The sequence below is a fragment of the Phaenicophaeus curvirostris genome, chromosome 1, assembly GCF_032191515.1.
Source record: "Phaenicophaeus curvirostris isolate KB17595 chromosome 1, BPBGC_Pcur_1.0, whole genome shotgun sequence".
In the NCBI taxonomy this organism is placed as follows: domain Eukaryota; kingdom Metazoa; phylum Chordata; class Aves; order Cuculiformes; family Cuculidae; genus Phaenicophaeus; species Phaenicophaeus curvirostris.
The window spans coordinates 81,488,265-81,503,619 of NC_091392.1; the positions used below are offsets into that span (position 1 = coordinate 81,488,265).

At 37.2% G+C, this 15,355-nt stretch overlaps 1 protein-coding gene across 3 annotated transcripts in view; it reads right to left on the reverse strand.

Annotated features, from left to right (window-relative positions):
* Window positions 1–15,355, reverse strand: part of ATXN10 (ataxin 10) — a 351,563-nt gene that overhangs the window by 259,549 nt on the left and 76,659 nt on the right. For all 3 annotated transcript variants that reach the window (XM_069864404.1, XM_069864403.1, XM_069864405.1), the window contains exon 10: window positions 3,848–3,911. In XM_069864404.1, the coding sequence (XP_069720505.1) occupies window positions 3,848–3,911 (64 nt within the window). The remainder of the gene's footprint in view (window positions 1–3,847; window positions 3,912–15,355) is intronic.

Consider the following 15,355-nt stretch of genomic DNA (forward strand, 5'->3'; position numbering starts at 1 on the left):
GTTATGTAAGTAAAGCAGAACACTCCCAACTTTTCAGAAGGGGAACAAGAAACTGAATTTTCAAAACCAAAAATTTATCTCACAAAAGAACCTCTACTTAATCTAAAGGCAAGCAAAGGCAACCACCTCAGGGAGGTGGTTGAGACACCTTCCCTGGAGGTGTTTAAAAGACAGGTGGATGAGGTGCTGAGAGGCATGGTTTAGTGATTGATGGGAATGGTTGGACTCGATGATCCAGTGGGTCCTTTCCAACCTAGTAATTCTATCATTCTATGAAATCCACTTGCATTTTGAAACATTCTTTCTTCTTTTGAATACAGATGGACAGTTGTAATGATACAGCCAATTCAATATGGAATATTTAAAGGGTATAGAAAAAGTTAAAGTGACATTCAATCTTCTCTGAAATTCAACTCTTCAGACCCCAGGGTCCATAATGAACTGCATCTCCTCAGTCTCACTCTATCCACCTTTTCCCCTGTGCTAAAAGCCTGACATCTAACAGCTGAAAATCTGGCATCTTTCAGCATTTCTCCATTGAATGTACTTGGAACCATGGAAAGTTATCGAAGCTGAAAACTTACAATACCAATTCAAATAATCTTTGCAAGAGGTATGGAAAATTTATTTTTAACTGTCCATGATCATCTTCATGTCTGTTGTTAACAAGTATTTTACTCATGAAATATCCTGAGGAAAATAGCACTATTTGTTAGTACAAATGTAAAAGATAGGTTAGGTTGAGATGTAATTAGACAAGATAACAGTTCTCCAAAACTGGGCACTGGAAGATTAATTCAAACCTAAAATACTAATGCAATGCAAACATGTCAGCTGAACTCCAGCAAGCAATCTCAATTGTGATGGACCTCCTGATATTTCCATGCACATTAACAGAACTGTTCAGGATCTCAAAAGGTGCAATTTTAAGGTAATGACAGGTTTACAAAGGAATTGATTTTAGGATAAGAGCAGAGCCATTTCCTCTTTCAGCTTCCACATGCTACAAATAAAAAGATTTATCAATGGATTTCTCCTCTCAAAGGTTATGGTTGGACTCGATGATCTGGTGGGTCTCTTCCAACCTGGTTATTTTATGATTCTATGATTCTATGGAATAAAAGAGCTCTTTTAACATCTAAAATGGCAGCCCAGCTTTTCCTGATGAATTGCATACTTCAGGAAAATTATTTCTTTTTCCGTGCAGAAAAAAAAATCTCATCACTTTTACCACAAAAGTTGCTTTTTTCTTTGGAAAATTTTGTATGTGTAATTTGGAGGCAGAACTTAGTCACTAAAATGTAGAAAATCTGTATATTAATTCTTATCAGTAGAAAACATAACAACATCTTAACTGTAGAGCTTGGGCGTGTCCAAAACAAATAGAGCTCAAATAAAAATGTGCATCTACAAAGACTTAGAATTCTAAGGAGTTCTTATATAAAAGGAATCTGGATGAAACTTTTTCCAGTTAGTTTTATCCAAGGAGAAATACAAGTAATAAGCCCTGAAACCACAGAAATAGGCACTAGAAACAAGGACATAAGAGAAGTTTCTGGACAGGAGTCCCCAGAGGAACCCTGGCTGAAGAGCTTTTCCTAGCAGCTTTCTACATCACCTTGGCAAACTGTAGCACCACTGAGTGATCATGTTTGAATTTCAGCAACTCTCTCAACACCCAGCTCAAGAGCTGCCTAAACACTTTCTTGAAAAAAGAAAAAAATATATTCACTCTGGATCACAAAGGTAAAAGGCAGGCAAGTAGGCTTTCAAATCTTAGTAAGAGCATTGCTCTGGTTTACAAGCATCACAACCTGGATTTGTGCCAGACAGGACTGGGTGCACAGAGAGGACAGACACAGTTGAGTATCTTTAGAGGAATGTTTTGCAATCGAGTCAGGTACCTACATACTACTGAGGACTTTGTTGGGCAGTCTAGAAATAGCAGAATACATTGCAAATCAGATGAACGTAGGGACAGATACAAACTGCAAACAGTTCTTCTGCTACCCTGCACAATACATACTGATAGCACAGCAGATGAGGAACATCAGAGGCAGGAGAGAAGCAGGGAATCTTAACTTTATGTAGCACAGGAGCACCTGGAATAGCTCTAGGTCAAAACGATAAACAGTAGTAGCCAGAAGCTGTTCTCAAAAGCTGATGCAGCAAACTTCATCACAGCGGGCTAGTCCTCCCTCTGCCCAAGTGCTGCTTACTTATTCACCTACCCGACTACTGTATGCTATGGATCAGCGATGAAAGCACATATTAAAATGTTTCATGTCTAGTAAGTCTTTAAAAACCAAGTAAGCAAAGTTTTATCTTCTGGAAAGAAGTTTATGGTACAGCCATAAAATGTAATCCTGTATAATACAGGTGTAAAAAGTTCCACATCGCCCAAAATGCAGTAAAGGTACCCATGGTATTTTATTTTCATTTCATTCAACATTGTAAATTACAACTCTACTGTTTAAAGGCCTCTAAATTTATCCTCATTTACTAAGAGCTAAAATGAAGTATTAATCCTAAAAAGAAATTCTAAAAGTCATTGCACAGCTGCGCTTTCCAGCAAAGGAACAGTATTTCGGGATCCTTATTAGGTTTTTCTCAGGGCTGCTCTACTGCCTAGGGAAAGGTAATTTTCCCTACCCTTCCCACTGCATCCAGCAGTGCCCCTTACCAGAATCGGACCATGGAAGTCCAATTCTACTACTTGGTGCACTGCCAAGAGACACAGTGTCAGGTCTGCAACTATAGGAATAGTGATGAAGATAAAAATCTCATGTATAAGACAACAAAGTGAATAACTCAGAAAATATTTAATATCTGTTGCTCTTCTGTGCAGCTTATTAACATTTTGCTATCATCTGTCCCTTATTGTTTCGTCCTTCTAAGATATATTTATATGTAGATGATGCTCTACAGAAGACAATTACGAGAATATGTAATATTTCCACGACATTTTTGCGCTTTTTTTTTGTGATACTTGTTATAAAAGTGAGCTTTTTCTCACAAATAATTTTTAAAAAAACTGCTTCACATGTTTCATATAAGAAAGCTGGCATTACTTTAGACAAGAAAGGCACTTGATTTCCAGATGCTCTTATCAGAAACTTACAAGCTACTAATGATTAGATGACAGAAAATAATACCTCACCCACTGAACTTACCAGCAGGATTACTATGCAGCTCATGAAGAGATGGATAAGTCTGCTTAAAAACTGTTTATCTTCAATATTAAGTTATTTCCCCCTAGCAGCAATCCATCTTGGAAAGTCTCTGCTCTTAAACCCCAGGGAAAAAAGTCCCAAATATGAAGCACAATGTCATTTATATTAAATTCTCCCCCACATTTCAGTAATCTGCATCATTAATTCCCTCCGTTATACAGATTTTCATTACAGCTTGCTAGCCTTGTCTCTGTGCTTAAATTAAGTCCTCCAGTCAGATTTACTAAGCATATAGAATTTATAGAGTACTTATTTCAGTCTACTGAATAGATTTCAGTAGAAGCAAAAGCTCCAAGATCTGACACAATGACCAAACTTCTGTCTTAAGTCAGATTTCTATCACAGTTGGCTTTCTGAATTGATATTTGTAAACCAGTAATATTTATTATTTCAGGAAATAGAATCTAACCACAGTTCAGCTTAGAATCCAGTTTATGAAAGTGTTTTTACGAGTTTTCTCACTTCTGAACCAAGCAGTAAATAAAAACTAGAAACTCGTGAGGCCGGTTAGACTTAGGTACCAAGTGAAAGCAATGTTGGCATAAATATATTAAACCCCCACACCCTGTCTTATGAGTCAAATTCAATAATTAGAATTCTTTTGTAAAGGATACAAGGATTGTTGTCATCAATGCTGCAGTTGTCCAGGATCAAAGGGATGCCATCTAACTCATAAACCTAAATAAAAAAAAAAAGTTTTATTTATTAGATAGCTCAAAAACACTAACAATGTTTCACATAGAAATAAGTAAAAACATAAGATGACTGTTTGTTTCATTAAAAATATTAAACACATTAACATACACTGAAGAGTTAATCTGGTATTACCAGGATTAAGTATCACAGAATAGTAACACAAGCACACATTAATTTCACATTTCTCCTTTATTCAGCATGTGTTTTACTGAGGTATTTTCTATGTTGTGCTTCTCTCACCAAGCCAGTAAAGCTATGCTTATTGATAGCTCATGCTTGCTTCCAGAAGAAAGGATGACCAAAAACTACCGAAGAAAAAATATAGAGACAAAATAAAAGCTGAAAAACACATACATATATGCAGAAAAGTTAATCTTCTGTACCCATGAACCTTCAAAAGCAATGTTATCTCTACATACCTATGCATAAATTCTTTACATCAAGTAAGAACCACCGATTTTTTTCATTTGATGAGATGTTCATTATGTTATTATCAAAGCAACAAAGATGAGATCTGTCATTTTTCAATTTATATATACACACACACACATGAATTCACAAGTTACACTAATTCATTTGTATCTGTGGATGAAATAATAATGTATGATCCTAATAGACTCATACATACTGACACTATGAAGAACTTGGGACAAGCTAATATAAACAGTAAATATGTACCATAATTGTCTTAAGAAAAGTATATTCTGTAAGAAATTCATCAAGACTTCTAAGATAGACTGTAACACCATATAACATCATGCATATTTTTAGCTTTAGAAAGTATTACATTTAATTTTAAAATGTGTTCTAAATAATTCCAATATTTCAACCTTGGAAACACCATCTTAAGACAAAGAAACATTTTTTTTTTTAAATTTACAGAAGTAGTTCTAAAAGCACTTCAGACCATGAGGATTAATTGTTTATATCCTTACACACATATATTGTTCATATTCTTTAAGCTATCCAGGCATGGTCCTGGGCAACTTGATCTGCATTTAAACAGGGGCGTTGGATGAGAGGTTCATCCAGAAGTCCCTTCTGACCTCAACCGTTCTGTGATCTTGTGATAGCCAAACCATACTTGTTTGAGTCTTAAATTCTCTAATTCCTTAAAATTTAATTTCAAACCAAGAACTTGTGGGGCAAAGGAATTTAGACAGAACATCAATTTAGGTCATGGCTTGATATGGGATTATCTCTCCCATCTTTTTTGCCCAAAATAGAATGTGTTTTTATGTGCCATGTAAAACAACAAATCACAATGTTTACACTGCAGGAGGGATCGGTTATCTGAAATGTAATTTCTCTGGTACAGAGAGGGGAGTTGGGTAGGAGGAGATTTAGGTAAGAAATCCAAAACAGAGTACCCATCAGTAAAACTGAATTTAGAGACAAATGTTAGCATATGCCCTCCCCCTTACATATTATTTTCAGATAATTTTATTGCAGAGTCTCAAGCTACAACATAAGAAAGTAACAATAACTGAGATGGATATAAAAACAGGCAAGGTTTATGTATAAGAAAAGTAAAGAGCGTGGCTAGCTCTTAAGACTGACACATTGGTGCTAACATGCATAACCATACCTAGATGAAATACAGACAATAATGTAAGTTTTAAAATATCCATTCTTTCCACAAAATTTTCATGTGTTTTACAAAGGCCATGCATTATGTATGATGCCATGTTTCAAAGCCTGAACAAACACTAACTTTCCACTATCACAATACTTGTGTGTGCTTGGGAAACATTATTTCTTTGGTTTTTATGCTGAAGACAAACTCTGATATGCCTACAATGTTACCCTTTATTTTCCATCAGTGAAATGCCGAACAGAACAAATCAATCTAGATTAAGTGCTGTCAACTGAAATAAACCACGCCATCTGTTCTAGGTTAACATGAGTATGTGTTCTGGGAAAGTAAAATTTTAATTAAAATTCACATGTGCTTCACAAAGTTACTGGGGGAATACAATGAGATTCCTTCAAATTTAAGTACGAACAGAAGCAGCAAACCACAGTCTTAGTGATACCTTAATGTAAAAGCCACCTGCTAACTACCACGGCCTTATACACTCACTGAGAGTCTCTTCAACAGCTTACAATTAAACTGTATGTATAATTCAACGAAGTTACCAGTATGCCAGCTTTAGTATATCACCTGTGATTTACTACACTAGGAAGCAAGAAAAAGAAACCTTACAATGTGCACTCTCAAGACAAATATTTCTACTTCTACTTTCTACTTCTCAGAATGAGGTGAAAAGCTCTGATTCCTGAGCAACCAATGTTAGAGAAGTTCTAGTTCGTGCCAGTTGTTCGTGAACCACCAGCAACCCACTGAAACTACATTTTATAGTAACCTAAAATTCATGCCAGGGTGGTGTAATAATCTGGGCTGCAAACTGAGTCAGTTCAGTAATTGCTCTGCCAAGTAGTGGAAACATATCTGCAACAAGTGTGACCCAGAGAGTCAAAGGAAGGAATCACTGTCCCTCACCAGACTGCCTCACTTGCACGATAAGTCTCCAAAATCTTCTCACTTTGACCTGTCTGCAGTCTCCCACACCAGCAGATTTTGTAAATATTGAGAAATCCTTGTCCTATGTCTCAACCTCTAACACAGATTTATTGGAACTATATTGCCCAATACAAAGAGCCTAGTGAGTTTTTCCAAGTAATTATTGGCCTCAGAGCTTTTCCTTTGAGAAGAAATGCCTGTGAAATCCACAGTGCAAAGTAAGGTGGTGGACCTTTTGCAGGGACCTCCTGCAGGGCTTGGGAAAAGAGTCAACATTGCACAAGCATCAAATCTCACTTTAAATAAGATGCAAAAATATCCTTGGGAAAAAAACCCATGTAGTGGCTGGCGTGAAGCTGGCCCTGATCCATCCAGATTTTGGAAGAAGCTAAGGAATAGGATGGTTCTGTTGTCTGACCTTGCTCACAGTGGTCTGTGTTACACAACAGATCCCTAAATCTATTCTCCATTTACGTTATTGACAACACAGTTGACCAAATAACATGGAAGTGCAGTGGACTGTAACAAACCTACAAAGTTATTTTTTTATGAAGAACTGTAATGGTTTATTCTAAATTACAACAAAACAATAAATCAAGCTGCAGTCTATGTTTAGGCTGAAATCTCAACCACGTGCAAGTTCATTACAAAGGCTAATTAAGATAAGTTTAAAATGAAAAACATACAGCTCTGTGCTATTGATCTCTTGTGCTTCAGTCAATCAGTACCAAACATTTTTCCCTAATGTTATTGTGTCAGCTTCTGAAGTTGTTTTCTAAAAGCAGAAAAACAGAACATTCAGCATTCAAAAGCAAGTATCTGCCTCCACTGGTTAAGAAAGACACCTTTCACAACACAGCATTATACTGCTGTCCCAGATGTCTCCTGTACTTGCCCTAGAAATATAATGAAGATTGGTATCATGTCAGTGAAAAATGTAAATGTATTACACCTAAGAGAAATGCTTCCCCCAGTGAAAGTGACTGGTAGTTTGTTGTCTCTTTTCTGTACCTGGAATTAAACAATCCATCTCAATTACTTAAAGCAGACACTAGACAGAAGCCCATATAGGCAAAGATGCTCTATAAATATTAAACAAGAGCTTATTAAAACGATGAACTCAGACCGTATATACCCACTGCTCAGAAACAACACAGTGTATTTGGATTTGGGACACATCAGTCCTGAAGAAAAAGCTATGCTTTTTCTCTTGATAACCAACAAATATATTCAGACCAAAATTAAAGCTTTCATGTTATTTTACACAATTCATATTTATTGACCAATATATAAAGAAGGTCATTAGGATACTTGAGGATATCTGTCTGAACAGAAACCTCTGGTATTTCCCAGTGTTTTCTTATGAAATCCACAGAATTAATTATCATTAACACAATCATTCAAGGCAGAGCCCAGAGAAAGTACAAATTAACTGTAGGCTCTTTCTTGACTCTTTTCTTCTAGCAGCAACAGAGCCAAGCTCAGGGTAAGAAGGCAAATTCTCCAAGCATAACAGTGCTTGTTGCTGAACAAAAAATCTGCATACATATAGTAAAACACAATGGCAAATTCCAAGTCCAGTAACTATACAGGCAGTAACAGAAAATCTCCAGCAAAAATACTCTCTTCAAAGAATTGTTAATGCTTTAGGCATAAGAAGCTTTACCTTGTCAACCATGAGAATAATATTTGTATATATAATGTATATTTGTGCCCTTAGATAACAACAGCTTGAACAGAAATTGCTCTTCCACCAGAACGCAACTGATTGTCAGTCTTCAGTCCATGCAGAAGGCAGAATGAGCAACGTGTTTGTTTCACCCACAGAAATGCTTCTATTTCTTAGAAGTTTTGTTCGGTGTAACTATAGATAGCCAAATGCAAATGCATTTTCACAAATAGAATTGAACTGCTAAGAGTTTGAGTAATTCGTGCCAACACTTGCTCTTCTTTTTACATGTTATTGACAAATACATGGACAAATAGACAAATATCTAGTTTAAAATGTACTTGGGGCGGGGGAAGCACATACTCTAGAAACAATTAAAAAAAATGGGAACAAGAAGGGACCACTTATATGGAAAACCTCCAGACACGACATTCTTTACAGATCACCAGTTTCCCACCAGAGAAAAAGTCTTGTCTCCAACAACATTTAGCTCCAGAATATTAAATTTCAATTCGCATTATGGAACTTAAAAGAAGAGAGGTTTATGGGAGCAACTAAACTAGCAAACTTGACATTTTTACGGACTTGACTCCTTCACCGCACTCTTTGCAATGCTCCTAGTTCTGTCACACAGCTAAAAACCTTGAAAAATATGCAGGTAGCAGCACATGGTTCATAGGTACAGGTGTGCTGATCAGCTGCCAGACGTCAGCCTTAGTTTGTAATGGACCAGAGATTAAGCTGCCACTACCCAACCTCCCCCCTTCAGGAGCACTACTTTGGGATTCTCATTAACTTACGCGCTGATTCTCATGAGGAAAAAAGTAGAAGTAGCACAATTTTTCTGATACCCATATTTGCCTGACTAATTTAATTTAAACTGACTAATGGATATAAAAGCTGGATGAGGTAAAGTAACAGAGAAGGAAAAGAATAACACAGCTGGAATGGCATGACTACAGAAAACCTAAAGAATATCCTAAGACAGCAGGAAAAAACCCCTATTGACTATATTTTCTGTTTTCTCTTAGTACCTTAGATTACTGAAATTATTATCTTTCAGCATACTTCTCAGGAGCTAAATCATCAAGATATTAACATTCATCTTCTATGAAACAACATCATCCTAAGTTGTATCAACAAGAGCATGACCAATAGATCAAGGGAAGCAATTATTCTCGTTGGTACTCATTAGACTGCAACCTACTCAAGGGGCTAAAGCTATTCTGTATGAAGAGAGGTTGAGGGAATTGTGATTTTTCAGTTTGGAGAGGAAAACTCCTCAGCTGTACCTGATGACAGCCTTCCCATACCTACAAAGAGGCTACTAAGAAGACAGAGCCACTCTTCTGACTCAGGTTCACAATAGCTTAAGTAGAGAAAATACGCTTATAAAGCTGGGAAACGTTGCCAGAAACAATTTATCATAGCACACAACAACAAAAACAGTTCTAAAAAAAAATGACTCTTGCCCATTGGTGGAATATTCCCACATATTCATTGACTTCACATGACATGGAAATCTTAAAATAATTTGTATTTTGGATGCCAGATTGTTCGTATAAATTTATTCCTATAAACTCATACAACCTCAAGTTAATGCCTGAAAGTAAATAAAAAGGATTCTTCAACTGTACAAACTAAGATAACTTTGTGTTTTCTACAGTAAAAGGTAAGTATTTGCACAATGCTAAAGAAATATCTGGGCTGAAAGGAATAAAAGTGAGATCTAAAACCCAAAATTGGAGGGATGGGGGGAAGAGAGTGAGAGCATAAGCAACACAGTTAATCTATGGCAGAAGAGCTTGCTAGTGAACACAGCAATCTTTTATTAGTCCCAAGGGACTGTAGTAGTATGTTCTAGTATCTACACCCAGGATGATGAGAGGCAATGGTCCTAATGAACAGAATGCTCATGTTACACATTCATAAAATATTTTTAACAATAATGGTTAGTCAAGCACTGCAATACACTGAAACATGAACTCTTGGAGTACTGCAAGTCTCCCCAAATGATCGGACAAATCTTAACCATGAACACTCCAGCCAGTCTGCTCTGGATAGGTGAATGGTTATGACCCTTTAAATCCCTTCTGTTTCTTGAGCCTACGCAACCCTCTCAGACAGAAAATCATACCGGAATAAATCCTGGCAAAGAAAAGTGATCCAACAACAGACACATTGGGAACTTGTTGCCAATCTTTGGTCAACATCTAAGACACATTTAAGTCCTTCTGAACGTACTATGTGAGGACTACAGAATGACTACGTAATGAGAAATACATCCTTCAGGCACTGTCACTAAACAGGCTGACCAACAGGGGTCAATTTTCCTCCAACACCTGTTCAAAAAGATAGGTAATTAGTAATCAGACATCTGGGCAGAATACAGCATTTGATTGAAGTAATAATGCATCAGAGTAGGAATATATCAGTCAGCTAGGTTCACAAATTGTCTCCACTGCAGCTATGATGGCACTGAAAAAAATACTTCACTCTTTTTCATTTCTGAGTCTTGGTTTCCGTTTTGTTCATTTGTTTGTTTTCCCAAGCAGCAGAAGTGACAGGAGATACACAGGAGATTCTACTTCAAAGGACAAAAGAACACTTTAATCCCTCAGTGCTAGTGGACTCTTAGGTCTACTGCAGACTACAGGCAGTAGTTTTTTGGCTTAGAATAGAGGCAGCTGTGGCTTGTGGCAATCAAGTCTATTATTGGACTTCACCACATCCTGCAGATCTACTGAAATACTTGTGGGCTCCTTTCTCCAGAACATCACAGCAGACTTGCTTAGCTAGCTTGAGAGCTCCTTGTACCAATGTGAATTACTTTGAGTGCTAAGAGAGATCTTTATATCCATTTCAGTCAAGGCAATGTATCCAGAATACTCATCCACCTACTACACTGTTTAGGTAAGCATGTATTTCACAACTTCATGACTGAAATTCAGAAATCATGGCAACAATAGTTTCTCCTGCTACAATAATTTCAAATATATTCTTTCTCTTCCAGCATTATTTGCCAGAGAGACAGGAGGTTTATTTCAACTCTTGCAGAAGAGGTGAGCCTTGCCTCTTTCTGGGAGATTGAAACAAAAACCAACCCCAAACCCATCTTAGAATCTATAAGTGAGTTACTTTTGTAATCTCCTAAAACCCTCCAAGGAGAAGTGGTTTAGAATATGAAGGTTTTGGGGGGAAGGGAAGAAAAGAGAACGTGAAGGTACCAAGCACACAATCAGGATTGAGCCAAAACAAGCAGAATCTAGTGTCCAGCTAGTAGGAGAGGGTAGCAAGTGGCTGAATCATTTTTTCCACTAGTCTTTCCAAGAGCAAAACCCAGGAGTTTCCAGCCATTGAGATGATAATATAAACACTTGAGAATTCAGAATAGATTCCAATAAGAGACAATAACACAATTGTTTCATTTGTTGTTTAAACAACTCAGCCTTCAACATTCGCTTATTTACAGCTCCTGAAACAGAAAGCACTTATCAGTAACAAACAGATGCTGCTATGAGGAGCAGGCTCCTAGCTCTCTTTAGGTTTAGATCCACTGAGGTCCAACACAAGATGAATTTCACTTGAAACACCCAGTACTTGCTAGGAATTTAAATGTAAGAATTGAGTATGTGATTAGTACTGGGCTGAGGCCACAACTTATACAAGGCCATCAACATTGCAAAATTTTATTTTGTTCCAAAGCAGAATGAAAACCAGAGACTTCAAATCACTCCAAAGTTCTGAAAAAGTACAGAGATAAAGATTGGGTAAGTCACGTGATTCATTTCAGCTGTTATCATCACCACTGCAACAGGAAGTTCTAAATCACTGCTTTGGTAGTGATAGTATTTTTATATTCCATGTCAAGTTTAGCATAACATTTTAAACATCTCTCAATTAAAATAAAGGACTTTCTTTTGTTGATTGTGTGTACCGGCTTTTGGGGGGTATCGTGTTGTTTGGGTTTGTTTTGTTTTTTTCTTTCTTATCAGTTTCACATTTGATATTACGTTGGAATAGCTCTTATTCTGGAACAAGATTCCAGGATTCCATACAATACCCCAGTTTTGAAAATCATTGACACTGACAGAAAAATACATTATCATAGCATGTTTGTGTTGAAGATTGCCTCATTACTGTTACCCACACACTCTTCTAGCCAAAAACCCAGCAGTGACAGTCTTGTTACTCTCTACAAACTCTTCACTCTACTACTAATGCCAGCTTTGGCACTTAACTCCTTTCTCTCCCAACAGCCTGCACACCTGCTTTGCTGCTGCCTTCTCTTAGCATTCCAATTGCTCCTTGAAACATCTCTGAAAACTACCAGTTGCTTACAACTTAGAGTGAGTGGGAATGGAAAAGGAGGAAAAACAATTCAAATCCATACAGCCGCTGAGGCCACATGTGTCATCACTCTCTCACATTACTACTGCACTCTAAAACTGTTTCCACTCCAAACACCATGGATTACAACTCTTCCTCAGAAACTTCTGAATTCAGCAAGCAAAAATAAATGCCAGTCAGGTCTTCTGTGCTCAAATATTGATTTCTATTGTGTCCTGCATTACTCTGAACTCTGTTATTATTTCACTTTGAATTGAGGCTTTTTAAAATTGCAGTGCCAGATATATAAATTCATCTGTGGCAAAGACAGCAACACATAATACTCTAGTGATGAAAATAATGTGTGAGAAAAGATCTAGGATGATTTCAAAATGTACAATGATTCATAACAGTGATTGCCGCATTTCATGGTAAAACATTGCAGCTAAATACAACAGCGTGCCTCCCTGAATTGCAGTGCTTCGGAGTGTACTGACAGACTGAAGACTGAAAGCAAAGTACCACAGCCACCCAAATGGTGGAAACTTCCCATAATGACACAGCCCAGAGTTTTCCACTGCAAATATAAAGTGACTTTAGTAGTGATAAAATTTTTAAGGAACTGTAAAGAATAAGCTACAGAGTATATTTTTTCTCACCACAAACTTTGCAGCCAAGGGAGGTAGGGGGAAATAAAAAAAGAAAGTTAGTAGGCTTGAAGACTGAAAACAGCACATACACATTATTAATGGCATTCACTATTCTCTGTTTCCAAATTCCTTCAAACAAAGCTTCCAAGATTTTAGTGACGGGTCAAAGAACAACCCATTAATTTCCTAGTATGTGTGTAAAGGATGTGCACTCCATTACTTGTTAAGTATAAAGCTAACCCTGATGATAATTACACTTTTCACTAGTTTAAAGCATAGAAAATAAAGCAAGTGTTTCAGGAAAGGACTGTAAAATGCCTTTCTAGAACTCTACAGAAACTGTAAATAGTAGACTGTGTGACCCGGCTGACTACTAAAGCCAGAAGACAGTTTAATGGTGTTTGCTGCCTGCGTTTTAAATCAGGCCAGTCAGGGAAGCCTCCAGATGTCTGCAGCTTGAACTCCATTGCTTAAACACAGAATGATAGAATGGCTTGTGTTGGAAGGGACCTTAAGGATCATCTAGTTCCAAAGCCCCTTCCACAGGCAGGGACCCCTTCCACTGGATCAGGCTACTCCAAGCCTCACCAGCCTGGTATTGAACACCTCCAGGCATGGGGCAGCCACGACTTCTCCGGGCAACCTGTGCCAGTGCCTTGCTACCTGCACTGTAAAAATTTTGTCCTAATATCCAATCTAAATCTTCCCTCTTTCAGGTTAAAATCATTTTACCTCATCCTATCCTTCACTCCCTGATAAAGAGCCCCTTCCCCAGCTTTCCTGTAGCCCCTTCAGGTACTGGAAGGTCGCTATAAGGTCTCCTCGGAGCCTTCTCTTCTCCAGGCTGAACAACCCCATTTCTCTTAGCCTGTTCTTATCTGGGAAGAGCTCCAGTCCCCTCATCATCTTTGTGGCTCTCCTCTGGACTCACTCTAAATATTAATACTTCTCATTAAGCAATGCCAATTTCACACTCTATTGTATATAAAATGCTACATTTTCCAAGAAACAAATAAATAACAGAACTATAGTCCTTCAAAAGGAAAAAAAAAGCACAAAACTTGCAATTACAACAACTGCTTTTTTTAATGACTAATAGATGTGATCCCAATTTACTGCAGAGCAATTCATACAGCCTACTGGGGATGATTTCACAGGATGTTTATACAGGTACAAATCAAATCTCAAGTTGGGAGGAAAGAAGCCTTAGATATACACTCTTCTGCTGAGACTTATATCTTCTTCCCAGTAATTTTTTCCCTTATGATACCTTTGAGTTACCAAGTCTATTCTTCATGAAAATAGAACTAGTGGCAGGTAATTTCAAATACAATGCACTCTGTTTAATTTTTTGAGTGTAATTAATTGGCTTCCTTTTTATTTTATAATCCTGTACAAAATATCAATCCTGGTCTAAATACTTCCCTGTGAAGTCCTTTCACTTCTTCCTCATTTTATTTATTCAATGCTCAGCACACAAATAAATCCCAACTTTCACTGGAACATTCAGGCAATGTTAAGAGAAGGTTGAAGTGTTCAGCTTAACTTCAAAACAAGGACTAGGTCTTCTTTTGAACATGATCAACTACCAGACTCCTGCCAAGCCTCTTTCAGAAGCTCTGTATACTCAGCGGTCTCAGTTTCTATTACCTAGAGAAACAGAAATTAAAACCTTCCACATTTGCTTCACATGTAGCAATAGTAGCCAAACTGACAGGTGCTGGGGTTTGCAAATTTCATTTTCTTATGCCTCACTTAGCTATTGTGCTTTCATAGAAAGCATTTTTTGCAAAGTAAAATAAAGTGTAAGCAGTGCCAAAACCAATAAATTCTCACAAATTAAGTGATTATAAAATGAACAGAGTAACTCTTCGTTCAGTTTTGCATTGTTTACGAGTCAGACTTAACTTATTTCCTCATGACTGAAATGATGTCACAAGCTACTTTAGCAACATTTTTACTGAGACTACACTCACACATTCTATGAATAAAACACCCTTGTATTTAAGAACCTTGCCCGAAGAAGATACTGTCTTGAAAACAGAATATCCCAGACAGACTAAACAATTTCTCACATCCTGAAAGCAAACAGTAAAAGAAAACAGAAGACTTTCATTGACATATTTGAAAGATTTCTTAATACTAATGCAAGACAAGTTGCAGCACCGGAGAGACACTTTCTTACAGAAAAAGTCTTCAAATGCATTAAGAGAGGTTTTACTGAAGTTAACAATCAGTAATACAATGTGTCCAT